This window comes from Equus quagga, chromosome 11 (assembly GCF_021613505.1).
Source record: "Equus quagga isolate Etosha38 chromosome 11, UCLA_HA_Equagga_1.0, whole genome shotgun sequence".
Taxonomy (NCBI): Eukaryota; Metazoa; Chordata; class Mammalia; order Perissodactyla; family Equidae; genus Equus; species Equus quagga.
In genome coordinates, this window is record NC_060277.1 from 115330044 (window position 1) to 115347505 (window position 17462).

At 57.7% G+C, this 17462-nt stretch overlaps 2 protein-coding genes and 1 long non-coding RNA gene across 5 annotated transcripts in view; 2 read left to right on the forward strand and 1 right to left on the reverse strand.

The window, feature by feature from the left end:
- The first annotated feature begins 6080 nt into the window (after positions 1 to 6080).
- LOC124247606 (uncharacterized) lies at positions 6081 to 10761 on the forward strand. Its single transcript, XR_006890775.1, has 3 exons — positions 6081 to 6206; positions 9027 to 9158; positions 10282 to 10761. It is a non-coding gene; the product is annotated as an uncharacterized LOC124247606 (long non-coding RNA).
- A 1953-nt stretch (positions 10762 to 12714) lies between these two features.
- RFNG (RFNG O-fucosylpeptide 3-beta-N-acetylglucosaminyltransferase) lies at positions 12715 to 17082 on the reverse strand. Its single transcript, XM_046675144.1, has 8 exons — positions 16947 to 17082; positions 16132 to 16270; positions 15460 to 15565; positions 15220 to 15373; positions 14837 to 14925; positions 14585 to 14750; positions 13869 to 13954; positions 12715 to 13768 (listed from the first exon to the last, which is right to left on the reverse strand). The coding sequence occupies exons 3-8, from the start codon at positions 15498 to 15500 to the stop codon at positions 13708 to 13710; spliced, it is 597 nt and encodes a 198-aa protein (XP_046531100.1). The 5' UTR covers positions 15501 to 15565; positions 16132 to 16270; positions 16947 to 17082; the 3' UTR covers positions 12715 to 13707.
- Positions 16416 to 17462, forward strand: part of GPS1 (G protein pathway suppressor 1) — a 6766-nt gene continuing 5719 nt past the window's right edge. For 2 of the 3 annotated variants that reach the window (XM_046675137.1, XM_046675138.1), the window contains exon 1: positions 17029 to 17382. In XM_046675137.1, the coding sequence (XP_046531093.1) occupies positions 17029 to 17382 (354 nt within the window). Of the gene's footprint in view, positions 16556 to 17028; positions 17383 to 17462 lie in introns of those variants that run through there. The other variant, XM_046675141.1, reaches the window with a different exon arrangement.

Here is a 17462-nt window from a genome sequence, read left to right on the forward strand (position 1 = left end):
AGCACATACCACACATACCACAGACTCCACAGACACCACACATACCAAACACAACACACACCACACAAATACCACACCACACACATACCCCACAGATACCACATAAACACACCACACATCAAACACCACACGCATACCACACATACCACATGCACACCACATACCACACACACATTGCACACCACACTCACATACCACATACACAACACACCATGGACACCATATACCACCATGCACCACAAACAGACACACCATCACACACCACACATAGTTGTATATACCATACACACCACACGCAATGCCACACACACTAGAACACAACATACAACACACACAGCACATCACACCACACACACCATTATACACCACACACACTCACACACAACACACACACACACACGCCACACATGCACACACACAGTGGCCCTCATACCTGCATTACTGACGGTTTTTCTACCCCTGAGATTCTGGGTTCTTCGTTCCCCAGAGTTGGCCTTCCTGAGGCTGCCCTCTGCCCTCTGGCCCTGCAGGCCATCGAGGCTGTCTGCCCATGGATACGGCCCTGAGGCAAGAGGGTGAGGGCACTTCCACCCCCCCCCCCCCCCTACCGCCCCGCCCAAGGCCGGACAGAATCTGGAGGGGCATCCAATCCAGGATGAGGGCAGCCTGGAGAAGGGTTTGCCACGCCTGCCCCGGGGTGCAGCACTCTGTGGCCCCCTGACATGGGCTCGTCAGAGTCTCTTCCAAAGGAAAGTCCTCTGCTCCTCATTGAGCAACATGAGGAACCACCACGAGCCCAGCTTGTGCTGAGTGGTTGCGATGCACACGCGGACCTGCCCACGCCACACAGGGAAAGGGACAAAGGAGCAGGCCACAAGAAGTGTGGCTGGAGCTGTGACGGGGCCGCCCCTGCTGTGAGCCCCTAACTGGACTGGGGTCAGGAGCAGGTGTCCATGTATGTCATGAGTCTGCTTGGCAAAACCCCAGCCGTGTTGCATCAGGCTTGCCGTGAAGAATGAGCTGCCCAGACAGGTCTGGCCCCTGCCTCAACCCCTGGAAGAGGAGCTCCAGGCCCCTGCCTGCCGGGAGCACCTTGGTTTGCCTGGGGCCTTGGCCACCTGATAGTCAGAGTATTAATGCCGCAGCTTGGGGACACACTGTGTCGGTTCTGACCTCTGGAAAGAGCTGGAGTCTTAAGGTCACGAGCAGGAGGTGACGAAGCCCCAATAAAAACTCTGGATGTCAAAGGTTGGGGCAAGCTTCGCTGGTTGGCAACACTCCATGTGTGTGGTCACACCTCAGGAGTCTGTGGGGAGAGACAGCCCAAAGCCGTGTTTGGCCTCTCGCAGTTTCCACCCTCTGCGTCTCTCCCTTTGGCTGATTTTCTATATCCCTTTGCTGTAATAAATCTGTCATTGTAAGGAGGGCACTTTCCTGAGTTCTGTGGGTCTTTGTAGAGAATTATGGAAGCTGAGGGTGGCTGTGGGATCCCCTGAGTTCGTAGCCAGCTGGTCTGCAGTGAGGGTGGTCCTGGGGACCCCCAGGCTCGTGGCTGGTGTCTGCAGTGAGGGCGGTCTTGTGGAAACTGCTCGCTCAGATTGGGGTTTGCTGAGCTCCTCGGCAGTAGGCCATGCTCTTCTGGAATAACAAACCCCACAATCTCAGTGGATTAATGTAGCGAAAACTCTCAAACTCAAGCCAGAGGCCCAGGGTCAGCCACTCAGGGACGCAGGCTGGTGGAGGTGCCACCATCTTGTAGCCACAGCATCTGGAACTTGGACATCACAGGAGGCAGCCGTCGAGCCTGCACCTGCTCTTGGCAGCTTGGGCCTGGAAGTGACACGCGTTAGTCCCACCCACAGCCCATGGGCAGGACGAGTCTTGTGGTCTCCCCTACACTTAGAGCGGCTGGAGCAGGGCAGGGAGCAGAGGAACCTTAGGCAGGCACTAATGTCTCCTCCACACCTGCTCAATCCAACTCCTCCTGTCCCGATCGCTTAAAGAGTTACTTAGGTTGCCAGTCACTTGTTGCTTAAGTATCTTAAAAAGCTGTTTAACAAATGCTGTCAGCATTCCACAGTTTTAACAATTGCCGTCAGTGTTCAATACTTCCTCAAAGTCACTTTTCAGGAGGATATGCAGCTCCCCTTCGGCTTGAACCAGCTCAGACCCGTTCAAACCACACTGCAGGAGTGACACCTGTGCAGAAGAGTGGAAAGTAACCTTTACTCCGTTAAAATATTAGAAATGCCGCCCCAGGAGGCCCTAAAGTCCTGTTAACATAAGATGCGGTGTACGTGGAGACATGTGTCTGACCTGTGCATGTGCCAGCCTGTGCCCGCCTCTGCGTGGAAGGACAAAACTGCCTTCTTGCATATTCATTCTGGACCCCAAATCAAAGGCGTCCTCTCTCCTTGTGTGGGGAGCCACAGCCTTGTGAAATCCTTCCCTGTGGTCTCCATTTTATTGGCTGCGTGTTTTATACGAAATTCTGCATCTACTAGTAGCAACTACTTCCCGGGTACTTTGATTAACTCACCAAGGAGTGGACTCACTTGGGTCCAGTGAAACTCCTATCGTTTGTAGGCCGAGAAAACACGCAGGTGACCACCCCAGACACGCCCACAAACTGCATGGCCCTCTGAGCTTCCTGGGATTGCCCACATTGCCCACTCCTTCACTTGACCATGTGGCTTTCTCACCTCCCGTTCTCTGCCGACACTTGACACCACGCTCCTAGCTCCTAGCTGATGGCCTGCCTCCCCCAGCACCTGGCGCCCAGCGCTGCCCAACCCTACCCTCCTGGCACACCCCAGCATTCTGTTCCCAGCCCCATCCCCTCTTGAAGGCCAGCTCCCCGGGGAGGGAGCCGCACCACCCTACATCGTTAATGCCGCCTCCCGGTCCCTTCCACACCAACAATGAGTTGCTATTTTCTCTTCTTAAACAAACCAGCAGAAAAGCAAAACCTGCACCAGCTACCACACACGTTCCCTCGTTTCAGAACTCCTCGAGAGAGAAGCTTTGCTCACCACCTCCTTCCTCCCAAAATCCACTTGAATGGCGCTGCCACCCCTTCACCAGACTGCTCCTTGTAGCCACTCCCAGTCGTCGCTCCCAGGCCCCGCTGATCTGCATCCTTTCTCAGCTGGTTGTTCCACTTGGCACCACCGCCCACCAGCTCCTGGTCCCTCCTGCTCCAGAGTGATCAGCTTCAGGCTCTCTTTCCCTCAAGGCTCCCCAGGGGCTCCAGGGGAACAGCCTTCCTGCCTCTCCCAGTTCTTGGTGGCTCTGAGCATCACTTGGTTTTTGGCCACATCACTCCTGTGTCTGCTCCTCCTCACGTGGCCATCTCCTCTGTACTTGTCTGCATCTCCTCTTCTGTGTCATAAGGAAATTTGTCACTGGATTTAGGTCCCAGTCCAATCCGGGAGGACCTCCTCTCAAGCTCCTTAACTCAATCACATGTGCAAAGTCTCTTTTTCCAAATAAGATCGCATCCACAGGGTCTGGGGGTTGGGACGTGGACTTCTCTTTAGGTCCTCAATAAGCCACCGCCTTGGCTTATTTCTCTTTTGGGGTTCTCCCGCCATGAGCACAGCCCGAGGGCCAGGCACTGCCAGACGCTGGGTGAGGGTGGCAGGTGCAGGAGGTGAAGGGCCTTGTCCACTCTCATGAGCTGGTCAGCACAGAGTTGGCCCGTGCCCAGCCACCGGCCAAGAGCCAGCCTGAGCTAGAAGGCGGCCTCAGTGGAGAGCTGACCAGGCGCAGCACCCCCTCTGGGGTTTACTCAGAGGTAGCTGATGGAGGGTGGGGGTGCGGTGCTGAGGCAAGGACCCTGCCCAACCTGGGATCTGCCGCCCTGGAGAGGGGCTGCTGTGGGCAGGGGCTGCTGGCACACACTTGCACATGCGCTTGTGTGCACATGCAGGCACGCACACTTCTGGCCATGGGGACCTGACTTGGGGAGAAGCAGGATGGGGAGGACAGTGTGGGCAGTGTTCCCGTGGGGGCAGGGGGCTCTGGGAACCTGGGAGAGCAGAGGGCTGGAGCAAGAGGACCAGGGGCGCCCCAGGGTGGATGAGGTGGGGAGGGTCTGGCTTTCCAGGAAACCCTTGGGAAGTTTGAGGTGGGGACTGACAGCTTAGCCCCGCAGCACATGAGTGTGTGTGTGTGCACGCGTGTGCACGTGTGCCTGCATGTGACGAAGGAGCAGGGGGCAGGTCTCTGATGCCCTGAGGGTGTCTGCACAGGAAAGGCCCGGGTTGGACATGAGCAAAGGTCCAGAGAAGCCTCTGGGTTCCTTCTCAAATTCCCTTCTTCAAGGCCCTCAGGAGGGAGGGAGGTTTCATTGTCTTTCTGTTTCTCCTGGTGAGGAGAGTGCCCTTGAGAAAACCTGCCTGAAACTGGACAGGGGCCAGGGTGCAAAGGGGACACTTGAGTGGGGTGGGGCGGGCATGAGGACCGAGCTGGCTGGGGTCCAAGGACGTGGGGCTCTGAGGGGAAGGCCCCTCCAAAGGGCCGATCCTTGGACACCTGCCAGGGAAGCCCGAGCTCCAGGCTGAGCTCGAGAGGGGCCACAGGGCCTCAGGGAGGACAGGGCGCCTGACAGGCCAGAGATGGGGGTGTGGGGCACCTGGGAAAGAGGGCCCCCCACAGTTCAGGTCACACCCTGCTGCCCAGGCTGGACAGTTTCTCCGAGGGAGGGCCGATGCCACCTAGAAATTTCCTTGTCTGAGAGGGTGGGCAGGGCCCAGTCCCGTGACTGTGTCCTCTGAACCTCCAGAATGTGGGCGGCAGGAGGTTCGCCGGCACAGTGTCTGTAAACCATCCTGCCTCCTGAACATGGGCGCCTGAGCTCGGAGCTGGGCGCTGCAGGGTGGCTGCCCTCCTGCTGTCCAGGCTGAACGAGGCGCTCCTCTGTGAGCCACAGCTGTCACCACCGAATGACTCAGCCCTCACCTGGGCCACAGTCATCGCCCCGTCGCCACCTGCTGCTCAGCTCAGAGCCTGCACTTGCCCAGACCCTTCCTCGTCCACCGCTGGCTGCCTGTGGCCACCAGGGCCCACTGGTTCTACTTCACAATCTGCCTGTGTCCTCACTGCCGTCTCCCAGAGGCCAGGTTTCCTCCGTGGTCTCTGGGCCTCCACTCTCCTCACCTGGATCGCACCTGCAGGTGCTTGCACGTCTCCTCACTGCCCTCTCCATGAAGCTGAAGCCGTGAGTCTCCTCGTGTCACCCACAGGCCTCCATGCTGCTTGCCAAGTCGGCAGGTGGAGGCCTGAGCTGTCTCCCTGCTTGGCACCTGTCTGCTCTGCTCTTTGCTCCCTCTGCTTTCTTGGCTTCTGGGCCCCGCGGCGTGTCAGCGCCTCTGAGCATCTTCCCTCTGGGCTTCTGTGCCCCTGGGGTGGTTCTCAGCCCCTCCATCCCCTCTCTCACTCACGCTCTCTCTGCCTCGGGGTAGCCTGGAACCCCTGGGGCCAGGGGCACTCTCTCTGTCACCATTTCCCTAGCACACAGCAGAGTGTGCTTCCAACATGTGTCTGCAGAGTGAATCAGCAAATTAATGACACACGCCCCAAATCAATGGGGGTGGCCAATCTGTGGCTACAAAGAATACCAGTCACGGCCTGTGCCTGCACTGGGAGCTCATAGTCAAGCAGGTGGGTAAGATCAAGTGCAGGAGCATGAGTTCAGATAACAGCAGTTGGGGCCGGCCCACTGGCACAACGGTTAAGCTCGCACGTTCCGCTTCTCAGCAGACCGGGGTTCGCCGGTTCGGATCCCAGGTGCGGACATGGCACCGCTTGGCAAAAGCCATGCTGTGGTAGGCGTCCCACGTGTAAAGTAGAGGAAGATGGGCACCGATGTAAGCTCAGGGCCAGTCTTCCTCAGCAAAAAGAGGAGGATTGGTTAGCTCAGGGCTAATCTCCCTCAAAAAAAAAAAACAAAAAAGAGAAGAGCAGTGAAGACTTTCACCCCTACGCCTGGCCCGTGTCCAAGTTGGGTAGGTGTGGCTTTATCACAGTCAATAGGACTGTTATCAAGAAAGCACCACTGACAGTAAACCCTCCTAGACACAGGGGCTATGAACCCCTAAGTGGAGATGAACAGTACATGGACCGCGCAGAGAGCGTCAGCCAGAGGCAGCACGGGAGCGGCTTCCTGGAGGAGGCCAGAGGCAGGTGTGGCTGAGAGAGAAGAGGTAAGAGGACCCTGGGAAGGAGAGACAACCTGTTCAGGTCACTGGACACCTGTCACCATTCCCCTTTCACCACTCGTGTGTGCAGGCACGCAGAGGCACAGACAAATCTGAGCACATGCTCAGGTGTGCATGTGGCGGCACATGGGCACAAATATGCACACACACAGGGAGACACAGGGACTCACATAGGCATAGGCACATGGAAGCACACACACAGGAACACGTGTGCATACCCACACAGGCACACAGGACTGTGCACGCATGGGCACATGCATGCATACACACGGGCAAACAAGGCACACGAAGGCACCAGCACACACATGTGGGTCCAATGCATCAATGCACCCACAGACACACGTGGATGTGCTCATGTGTGTACTCATGGGCCCTATGGACACTCACACATCTGAATGGCAGCTTGAAGATGAGCCTGCATGTCGGCAGGTTCCACCTTGATGCTGGGCTGAGCCAGTAACCAGGCTTGGCCAATTCCTTGTCATTGCACTCAGGGTCGTCCTGCAGGGCAGTCACCCTAAGGAGGGGTCAGAGCCCTGGCTATCCCCGAAGCTGGTCACATGGACCAGATCTCAGGGGAGGGCAGCTGACGGCACATTGGTGTCGGTGATGGGCCCTGAGACGGCCGCTGCTCCCCGGGCTCTGCGTGGCTCCTGGACTCCCACTGGGTCAGATTTGCACCTGGTGCCAGGAGCTCTGCCCACCGCCAGAACCTTTGAACAGGACCACAGGTGGGGGCTGGGGAAAGGCTGGCCTCTGCGGGAGAGCAGCCAAGGGCCACCTCACTGGCATCTTTTGTTTTCTTCTGGACAAGGAAGGGATTGGAAAGACTGAAGACCTTCCAGCTCCATCTTCCCTGGACACTATGCTGGTCCTTCTGGCTTTCAGGCAGTCCTTGTGTGGCTGGCAGCTGACAAGGCCCACTGTCCTGAGCTGACCATATGGGGGGCGGGGTTGTTCAGGTCAGGTCCTGCCCCCCGGGGCGTCTGAGCTCCCCACAGGGAGTGGGATCCAGTGCTCAGGAGCCCAGGGTGGGGCTTGCCTAAGGGGGTGTCTGTGATCTCAGGGCCAGGCCTTTCCTACCAGAGCACTCCCTCTTTAGAGGGACGTTCAAGCTCACAGGGGCCACCGAGACAGGGTTTCCTGCATGGTCTCCTTGGGGACCATGGAGCCAACACCTGCGCCCCACCTTCATCGAGCCGTGTGGGACACACTGCCCTGAGTGGACTGTGAGCCCCAAACCACAGCCTTTCCCACCCTTCCCATGTCGGCTTGTGGGTTCTGTGCTTCACCTGCAGCAGTGGGTCCCTACCGTGTCACCGGGGCCCAGAGTCTCAGAGGGGAGGGTGACGAGGAGGGGCTCAGGGCGTACAAGTTGCGGGGCCGAGCTCAGCACTGGCTGAGGGCGCTGGGAGTGGAGGGAAGATTCGCTTAAAGCTGAGGTCCGGGTCTTTTTCAGGCCCTTCCACCCTGCCTACATCTGCCATCTCCTGAAAGCCCCCGACCCCACTTTAGGGGGCTCTCTGCCCCCAGGATGCTGACTTCTTCATAGCTCAGCATCGGGGCTTTGAAGAGATGAGGGCCCGAGTTATTGGGCAGGAGTCCCTCTTCCTGGAGGCTCCTGGGTCCTGGGATCAGCACCTGCCCCCAGGAATGCTGACATCTTCTCTGGTGGGAAAAGGTCTGGGGACTGCTCCACCCCCTACAGAATGGGATTTACATGATTTACAAGGAATGGACTGAGAGAGGGCCTGCGGGCAGGTCTCCTTTGCCAGGAGATTGAGCTCTACCCTGTAGGGAAGCGCTCCTCCGAGGGGGTGCTGCAGAGTTTTGGGAGGCACAAAGCCTGAGTGGCTGAGTATAAGGCGATGCCACTGGGAAAATCTGCCCCAGCTGCTCCCAGGATAAGGCCTGCGAGGGCGGACAGGGTGTAGAGCGAGGGAGGGGGCATCAAGTATCCCGCCAGCAAGCTGCCTCCCTGGACCCCTCCCCCACAGTGGGTCACAGAGGCCCACACTCTTTGTGGGTCAGCAGCTCATGGGAGAGCGGACCCCAGCCTGCAGCCACAGGGCCCAATGCACTGATGGTCCTGCTATCGGGGCCGGGATGCCTTTCTGGGGGTGAGGAGCGTTTCTCCTCTGCAGGCCTGGTCACTGGGTCCTCAGTCTCTTCTGCTTGCTCCCCCCTTGTCCCCCGGTCTCTCTCAGTCCCATGGAGAGAATAGGCCCTTCCTCCAGCATAGCATTGACTCTAGGAAAGTCCCACAACCCCTTCGGGAGTTGGCCCCGCTCAGACGCATTTCCGTCTTCTTAGGCCCCTCGAGACCCTTCCCCCAGCTGGTGCTGGCTCTTGGGCCTGGTTCCAAAAGATCTTCCTGTGGAGACCGCCCCCCACGACCCTCCCTCACCATGTTGATTAGGAGAGGGTGGTTGCCCAGGGGCTACCCCTGACTGAGCTCTCAAAATGCAGGTGTTTGTCTCCTGTCCTCTTGAAAGACAGAACACTGACAATCACCTGCTGAATTTTGGGTGCAGCCCTAGGAGACACCCTCCCAAGCTGAGGCTCCCTCCACAGCTCCCCTTTTTCCTTCATTCCTCTTTTCTTTCTTTTTCTTCCCCTTACTACTCCTTCCAAAAACTATTTGCAGTCATTGACCGTCCTTCACATTTCATATCAGTTAGGCGTGCTTTCAGGGGCAAATAGCACGATTAAAGCTGGCTGAAACAACATGTTTATCTCATGGTGACACATGTGTAATAAGAACATGGCAGCAGAAACACCATCTCTGTCTACTCGCCCCCGCAGATGAACAGTGCTCACCAGACCCAGGCGCTTCTCCACATTTTCCAGCTTCCCTGGCTCTTATGGTGCCCGTGTGACTTCTTCAAGCCAGTGAAGTGCTGGAGAAGGAGTGTGTATCCCCTGTGGCCTCAGGTGGTGAGTATCGTGAGCACCTTCCTCATACTTCCTTCTGCCCTACGTTTCACCTGATGACGCTAGGTTGGCTTTTAAACTACAAGGTGGTGGGCACAAGGGTAGAAGCAGCCTGGATCCCTGACTCACCACTTAGAAGAGAGCCACCCACACAAGTCATAATGCGACGTGAACCAATACACTTTCTGAGTTTCATCGTTTCTGCAGCACAGCCTAGCCCATCCTGACTAATGCATACTCCATGTTGGCTTTTTTTCTTGCTCTCGTTAAGTATAAAGAAATTAATTCATACACTAATTCTAGCACCCTATGTTGAAAAGCTTTTCCCCATGCAATTGCTCTGGTGACTTCATTGGGAACTCTGTGGCAGCATGAGTGTGTATCTGTTCCGGGCTCTCCTCTGTGCCCCACACTCTATCTGTGGCCAGTGCCACACTGTTTCGATGCTGTAGCTTTATAGTAGGCCTTGAAACGGGGCTGTGTAAGTCCTTCAACTGTATCAGTTTCAAGATTGCTTTTTCTATTCTATGCATGTAGTATTTCCATACACATTTCAGATTCAGCTGGTCCATTTTCTTTGTAATATGTTTGTCCCATTTTGGTACCAGAGTTATGCTGGCCTCACAAAATGAGATGGGAAATGTCCTCTTCTCATCTATTTTCTGGAAGCCTTGTGTAATATTGATGCTATTCCTTCCTTGAACGTTTGATAGAATTCACCAGTGAAACCATCTGATCCTAAAGATTTCTTTGTGGGAATGTGTTTGTTAATAAATTCCAATTATCTAATAAATATAGGGCAATTGCAATTTTGAATTTCATCCTGGCTGACTCTTTAAATAACATCTTTATTGAGATATCATGCACATATCAAAAAGTGTACCGTTTTGAAGTGGACAGTTCAGTGATTTTTATTGTGTTCCCAGAGCTGTGTAACCGTCACCAGAATCCAGAATAAAGGCCCTAATTCCAGCATAAAGTTAATTCGCGTTATCCACAGGAGAGTGAAATTGCCACAAATATGGAACTAGCTAATACTTAGGGCAAACACACACACACACCGTTTACAGATTATAAATCTGAAATCCTAAAAACAGCTCAATATGGTAGATTCTGTTTTCTGTAGTTTACAAAGGAGAACAGGAGGCCCAGAAGCGTGAAGTGAGTCGCCTGAGGCCACTCCACCAACAGGCGCCGGAACTGGACCCAAACCTGCCCCGCTGGCTCCGGGAGCCTCAGCCTCCTGCCTTCCTCCGCACTGCCCCCTGCCGGCTCCATCCTCCTGGCATCCCTGAGGCAGAGCCCAGCTCAGGTCAGCCTCAGCTGGGGATGGGCACATCCCGGGACTCAAAGTTTTCGCTAGTCTTCACGCGTCTGGGCACGTCTAGGAAAGCAAGTATTGATTTTGGAAATGCAATAAATGTATCGAGTGGGCGAATTCACAAATACAGAATCTGCAAATAATGAGGATTTTCATCACCCTAAAAGAAAACCCACACCCATTGGCACTTATTCCCCATTCACCCCCAACACTCCCCAGCCCTGGGGAGCTGGTCCATTCTGCTGGTCGTCATCCCTCCAGTGCTTGCTCCATGCCTGGCTTGCAATGACATGTGGTGTATGGATGTTCAGTAGACACTTGTCCCGAAAACCTTTGATGGAAGTCCAAGAACATATAATTAATTTTAACAAGGTTTACAGGGTTGACAAGCTCATCCTTGTACGTCAAGAACGCAAAACTCATAAGTTTTGGTCTCATGAGTGACTGGTCCTGAGACCTGAGTAAGTGGACATAAATTTAGACCATTAAGGAGAGAGACAAATGGAACAGGCTTAGCTCACAAACTCATGGCAAAATCAAACCTCGGGGAATGATTTAAATACTGAAAAATCACCATTTCATATCTACTAGTATACAAGATGATGTTTATTTGTTTTTGAGGAAGATTAGCCCTGAGCTAACATTGGCTGCCAATCCTCCTCTTTTTGCTGAGGAAGACTGGTCCCGAGCTAACATCCATGCACATCTTCCTCCAATTTATACGTGGGACGCCTGCCACGGCGTGGCTTGACAAGTGGTGCGTATGTCCATACCCGGGATCCGAACTGGTGAACCTCCGGCTGTCAAAGCAGAACCTGTGAACTTAACAGCTGCACCACAGATGCTGTTTTAAACGATTAGATCAGTAGAGAGAGTGGAGGTAGAAGAGATACAATTTTCCTTTCTCAGCTGCGTTGCAAGTTGAACTCACTCTTTTGGAAAGCATCTGCCCGCAGAGAAGAGCCAAAAACCCACTCACGTGTTTTGAATAATAACCCGCTCATAGGAAGTTCTCCCCAGACACACTTTCTATCGGGTGAACACGTTCGCTTCCACCTCCCTCGCCATCCGTGGACATCGTGTTCACGGGCAGGGCCAAGGCGAGGGACATAAAGCAGGCTCAGGAAGGAGGGAAATGCTCACATGACGTTAAGAGGACAAGGAGGACACGGAGCTCCCTTGCTGCCACGAACGGAGCACCAAGCAAACTGCACGTCCACACAAGGTGGGACGCAGGCCACGCGGGGAAGGCAGACACCTGACGCAGGCGCCTCTTTCTCTATGGGTCCTTTTATTGTTCCTGCGACATTTCTAGAGCAAGTTTCAAGAATTTGCTCTGTTTTTATTGAGACGGGGTTGCAGGCTTGCTAAACTCACCACCCCTTACCCTTGTTTGGACTCCCAACATTCCTCTTCCAGCCCAGAGCATGACAGCGCACAAAGGTAGGGGCCTTCCCCTGGGTCCCGGGCAGCCCCAGGCCCTGAAGACTCATGATGCTTGACCCTAAGAGTGTCCTTGGGATGCGTTTCCCTCCTGGCCGTGCACCACCGAGTCAGACGGAAAACGGCCCATGCTGACTCCAATCTGCTTATTTGAGTATTGCCTGCCCGCCCTCCACATACAGACATTTGCACACAGCTACACAGCCATGCACACGTGTGCACACACATCCATGTACAATCACAGTCACGCACACACTAATGCACATGCACATACACTCATCTGTATACACAGCCATGCACGCATGTGCGTACCCATGCAATACACCCATGTACACACACAACCATGCACATATGTGTATACCCACATACCCTGCCAGTCACGCATGTTTCCACAATTGACACATATTCATGCCATGCACACCCATGTACATATGTATGCACACTTGTACACATCTGTGTGCATATGCATGCACACATGCTAGGTGTTCCACAATGGAGGGAGAAAGCAAGCATCACTCTCCAGAAGACCGCCTCCTGGGACAAGGTTGGTCCCGTTTCCATCATTCCCCGCAGGACCTCACTCCTGCCACCCCTCACTATATGCTTTGGCTCCGGCAGAAGAGTCCAGTGGCAGTTTAAGGCTCAGCTGGCAGGGCTGTAAGGAATGCAGAAGTCCCTGGGATGAAGACTGTCTCAGGGCGGAGCCTTCCCGGGGAGGAGCAGGATGCTGTGTGGCCCTGCCAGCAGCTGAGCTGCCAGGTGTTGTGCTGGTCCATGAAGACAAGGAGCCAGATGGAGGGTCATGATCGAGCCTTTATTCACACGTCACAGTAGCACAGCAGGAGGCCAAAACGGAGGTGTGGGCTCCCCTGCTCCGTTCTCCGCGCCTGTGGAAAGGCAGAACCAGTGCCCACCGGAAGAGGATGCTCCCTGCAGAGGGAGCCCCAAGCAAAGGGCTCCTGCTGTTTTGCGGACTTGGGGCCAGGGAGAGAGGGAGGAGGAAGGGGCGAAAAGTACTGAGTAACGAGTCAGAGCAGAGCAGTGTCTTCAAGGCTCCTCACTAAGCAGGTCTTGGCTGAAGAACCTGACAGAAGTCTTGGCCAAGGGCCTCCCAATAAGGTGGCCTCCGAATGGAGATGCCCTGGCTAGAAATCAGCCATGCCCAAAGCCTGAGTCCTTCACTGCAGCTCCCTCAGAGACCTCGATTCCCCCGCAGGGCACCAAGCCTTGTGTGGGGAGAGCAGCTTCCCCCACAAGGCACAGAAAGCCTCTGCAGTCACTGAGGGTCAGCTGAAGCCTCCTGCACGACCCTGGCCTCAAGAACAGGTCTGTCTGGAGCCCCCTTTCCAGCAGGGTCAGGAGGGCAGCACAGAGCCCTGGGAGCCGGATGCCAGTGCCCTCCCAGGCCCCCAGACCCTAGGGTAGAGACTCTTCCCAGGGGAGCAAGCCTCCAGGCTGGAGGGCATGGGCGGCTTCCTGCTCGTTCCAAGGTACCCCGCACCCCACAGAGCCTGAACCCACGGGCAGGGCAGGCAGCACTGTTCTCACTCTCCCACAGCGCCAGGTCCCATGGGCTTCCCCAGGGCCAGCTCGAGTGTCTGCTGGGCACCCACATCTCACTGGGTGTAGCCGTGCCTTTGACCGTGGCTGCCTGAGGACGCCAACTGAGGCCAGGAGTGGGCAGCACTATTCCTGCTCCTTTGGGCAGGCATGGACCACCTGCACCTGGGGCAGAGTCAGAGCCACCCCTGGGTCAGGGGTCGAGGGTCACCGTGAAGCGAGGTTCCCCTACTTTTGCACAGGACACCAGTCTGTGTCTGGGTAGAGAAGGCAGTGGACGGACTGAAACCTGGGAAGGAAGAGGTGGAGGTCAGCACTGAGGGAGGGGTGGGCTGGCAGCAGAGCTCCTGCGGGGCCCTGGCAGCTCCTCCTCCCCACTGCTCACTCACCGTGTGGGGTCCTGCTGCAGGCTGAAGCCCCCAGCCACGTTCACCACGTTCTGTGGGTTCTCAGGACCCCCGTAGCTCAGGGTGACCTGGGAGAGGGAAGGACAGCAAGTGACCCTCTCAGGGCCAACTCCTCTACTCGCCTCAGGAATCCACCCAGGAGAGGCCACTCAGCCTCCTGGCTCCCCTGCTGGGGGAGCTGTGCCCACAACCCCCACCCCAAGTTGGCCATGGCAGGGTCAGGAACAGAGCAGGGTGACGTGGGCTGAGAGGCATGGCCAGCACAGAAGACGCCTCAGGAAGACAGCTGGTGCACGGCTCAGGGCGAGCATCTGGAATTTCCTGCTCAAAGCTGAGTCCCCCTCCCTGCGGCCTGGTCTGCGACTCCCATCACCACTCGGACCACTGCCCAGCTGCCCCCAGGCACTGAGGCCAGCACAGCAGCTGTTCTTTACAAATGACGCCCATGTGAAACGGGGTGCCCCCACTGCAACGGAAACCCTGGGTCCAAGTAGGCCAAGTCCAGGGTCCACCACAACTTCACTGCAGTGCTGGCCCCCCCCAGCCCTGTGCCCATCCCTCCCAGAGCCCTTGCTCAGTCGAGAGACCATCTTGGAGTCAGACCAGGCCTCTCAGGGAGCAGAGTCGGGGCAAGGCCCCGAGGTAGGGACACTGCTAAGGCACCAGGAGCCCAGGGCCTGGCCCCTGGTGGGCCATACCTGCTGGAGCACAGTGTCAGGTGGCAGCCTCTGCAGGTTCTCCAGGTGGGAGTGGAAGAGCGAGTTGTGTAGCAGGCGAGCGCCCAGCAGGCCCTCCACGATGTAGCCCACCGTGCAGTCGTCCGGCAGCCGCACTCGCTCAGCTGTGCTCATGAAGCTGCCCAGGCTGGGGGCGGGTGCTGGTCAGCACCTCCTCAGTCCCCGGCGGCCCCGGCCCCCGCCTCCCAGCCCGGGCAACAAACCCCCACCCACCTGGCCCACGGGCTCATCTTGAGGGCAAGACCTCTGCTCAGGCAGAACCCAGCCCCACCGGTAGCGAACCAGAACTTGATGGTTGTCACCTGGGAGAAGGGAGCCATCAGTCAGAGCTCTTGTCCCCGACTCTTTGTCTGGACATCCCGACTGTGGTTCTTAAGCCACCCCTTAGCAGCTCCTAGCCCAAGAGGCAAAAGATCTCTAGGCCCCAAGGGGATGGGGGCTTCTGCAACCCAATGGCCTGTGGCCCCAGCCCCTCCTCGCTTGCCAAAGCTCCTGAAACACCCCACCCGGGTGGATCAGGCACCGGCCCCGAGCCCCTGCCCTTCCCCACGGGTGTCTCCACGCTCTTGGCTGCCCCTCCTCGGCCCAGCACTCACAGTTCCACCTCCCTGCACCCTCTCGGTGGCCTCGATGGGGTGGTCCAGGCTGGGCCGCCCCAGGTAGACGTCCTGGTTGGGTGAAAAGGCAGAGAGCAGCTGCAGCAGGCCTTCAGGGTTCACGTAGTTGTCATCATCCACATGGCAAAACCACCTGGGGGCAATGGAGAAGTCTCTCGACCAAGGGACCCAGGCCAGGTGTGTGGAGCCAGGGGCACCGGGGGTGTGGGCTCCACTTACTTGCGTCCAGACTCAATGAACTTGTCATACTCCACTGACATCTTGCAGCACAGTGCCTGGCGGGTGTGCACAGCTGAGCAGTTGGTGTTGATGACGTGGCTGCCTGCTGGGTTAGAAAAAAAGGGGAAGAGCGATAGCTGGGTTGTGGCCTGTCCCCAGCCTGCCCTGTGGAGTGAGGGCAAAACATCAGGAAGGCCACCTTGCCCTGCTCAAGGCCCCAAGGATGGGTCCAACTGCAACCCTGGCTTGGCCTCATGGGCTGGCTCTGTTGTTAATCTTTGAGATCCAGGCAGATGAAAACCTCTTGGAATCTCGAGAGTGGAACCCACAGGGAAATGGAAACGAGATGGGACCGTCCTGATAGGAGCAACCTCGGGAGAAATGGTTCCCTGCTGGCGCTGCTTCAGGGAACGTGGCTCCGGCCTGAAGCCCATGGAAGTCTGCCAGTGGTCGAGAGGCACAGCATGGTTGACAGGGTGGGGCCCTGGATGCTGTGTGGGCAGTGAGTGTGCATCCTGGCTCTGCCCTCTACCAGCTGTGTGACCCTGGGCAGATAACTCAAGCCCTCTGGGTCTTTGTACACAGCAGGGGGACGTGTAACACTGGAAAGAGGGGTACATGAGGAGGGGGCCCTCGGGCACGATGGCAGGGCTGGCTGGGGAGCGCACTCACCTCCCTGGAGCTGTAGCTCAGGGTCATCCCCGTCGGTGAAGATGAATGTCTAGGGAGAGACAAGCTGTGACGCATCAAAGGGTGCTCCCCAGGGCCCCCAGGCCTGCTAGGGCCTTGGCTCTGGCGAGTGAGGGGGAAGCTGTAGAGGGACCAGCAGGTGAACTTGGGTATCAAAGCCAGAACCTCAGGATGAGACATATGCCCCCAGGCTGGGCCTGGCTTGGACGCCAGGTTAGGGTAGGGGGAGAAGACAGGATGGTGTTCTAGTAATAGCCAGACAGCCTGCTATACTATCTTCAGCATCCTCAGTGCAGTTGGGGCCAGGCTTGCTCTCACTGGAACTTTCTGGGGTCTTGGTCCGTGCCAGCTGGAGAACCTGCCCAGAGCATCACCCCAAACATGGAGCAAGCCCTGTAAAGGGCAGGTGAGGGTGGGTACTGGGGGCTTTGGGTCCCCCTGGACTCAGGACCCAGGGCATGGCCACCACGCTGGGGATACAGCAGTGGGTAGCAAGTCCCGGGATCCCTAGGGCGGGGCTCCTGGGGTCAGGGCTCCCGTGGGTGGAGTGCCAGGGCACGGATCCCAGAGGGGTCCTGGGGGGCGGGGTCCCAAGGTCAGGGATCCCGATGGTGGGGATCCTGCGGACGAGGGTCTGGCGGTCAGGGGTCTCGAGAGCAGGAGTCCCGGGGCCAGGGGCGGGGAGGGGTCTCAGCGTCAGGGATCCTGGGGCAGGGGTCCCGGGGTCAGGGATCCCGGGACGAAGGTCTGGTCCGGGGGGTCAGGGTCTCGGTATGGAGTCGCGAGGCGGGGCCCACCTGCCGGCGGGCCCGGGAGATCCAGGTGCGCAGCAGCAGCCCTAGGCGAGGCCCGTGGTTCTTCCGGGTGGTCTTGACGGCGATGAAGACGTCGTCGGGCCGCAGGCGGGGGGCGGAGGCGCGGGCAGGGGGCGCGCGCGAGCCAGGGGTTGAGGCCGGGGCTGGGGCGGGGGCGCGGGGCAGCGGCAGCAGCAGCAGCGCAGCCAGGGCCGCGGCCAGCGCGAGGCAGGCCCGGCACAGCACCCCCCGCGCACGGCTCATGCGGCCGCGGGACCGGCGGGCACCGCCCGGGCCAGGCGCGCGCCGCGGCCCCTTTAAGAGACGCCCCGCCCCCGCCGCGACCCGGAAGCAGCGGCCGCACTGCCCCGGAAGTGGACGGCGCGCCGCGGCGGGGTGGGCCAAGATGCCGCTGCCGGTCCAGGTGTTTAACTTGCAGGTAACGAGCGCGGCCGGCGGCCCCTCCGCGCCCCCGCCGCCAGGCCGGAGCCGGCCGACCGTGCGCCCCCGTCCGCGGCC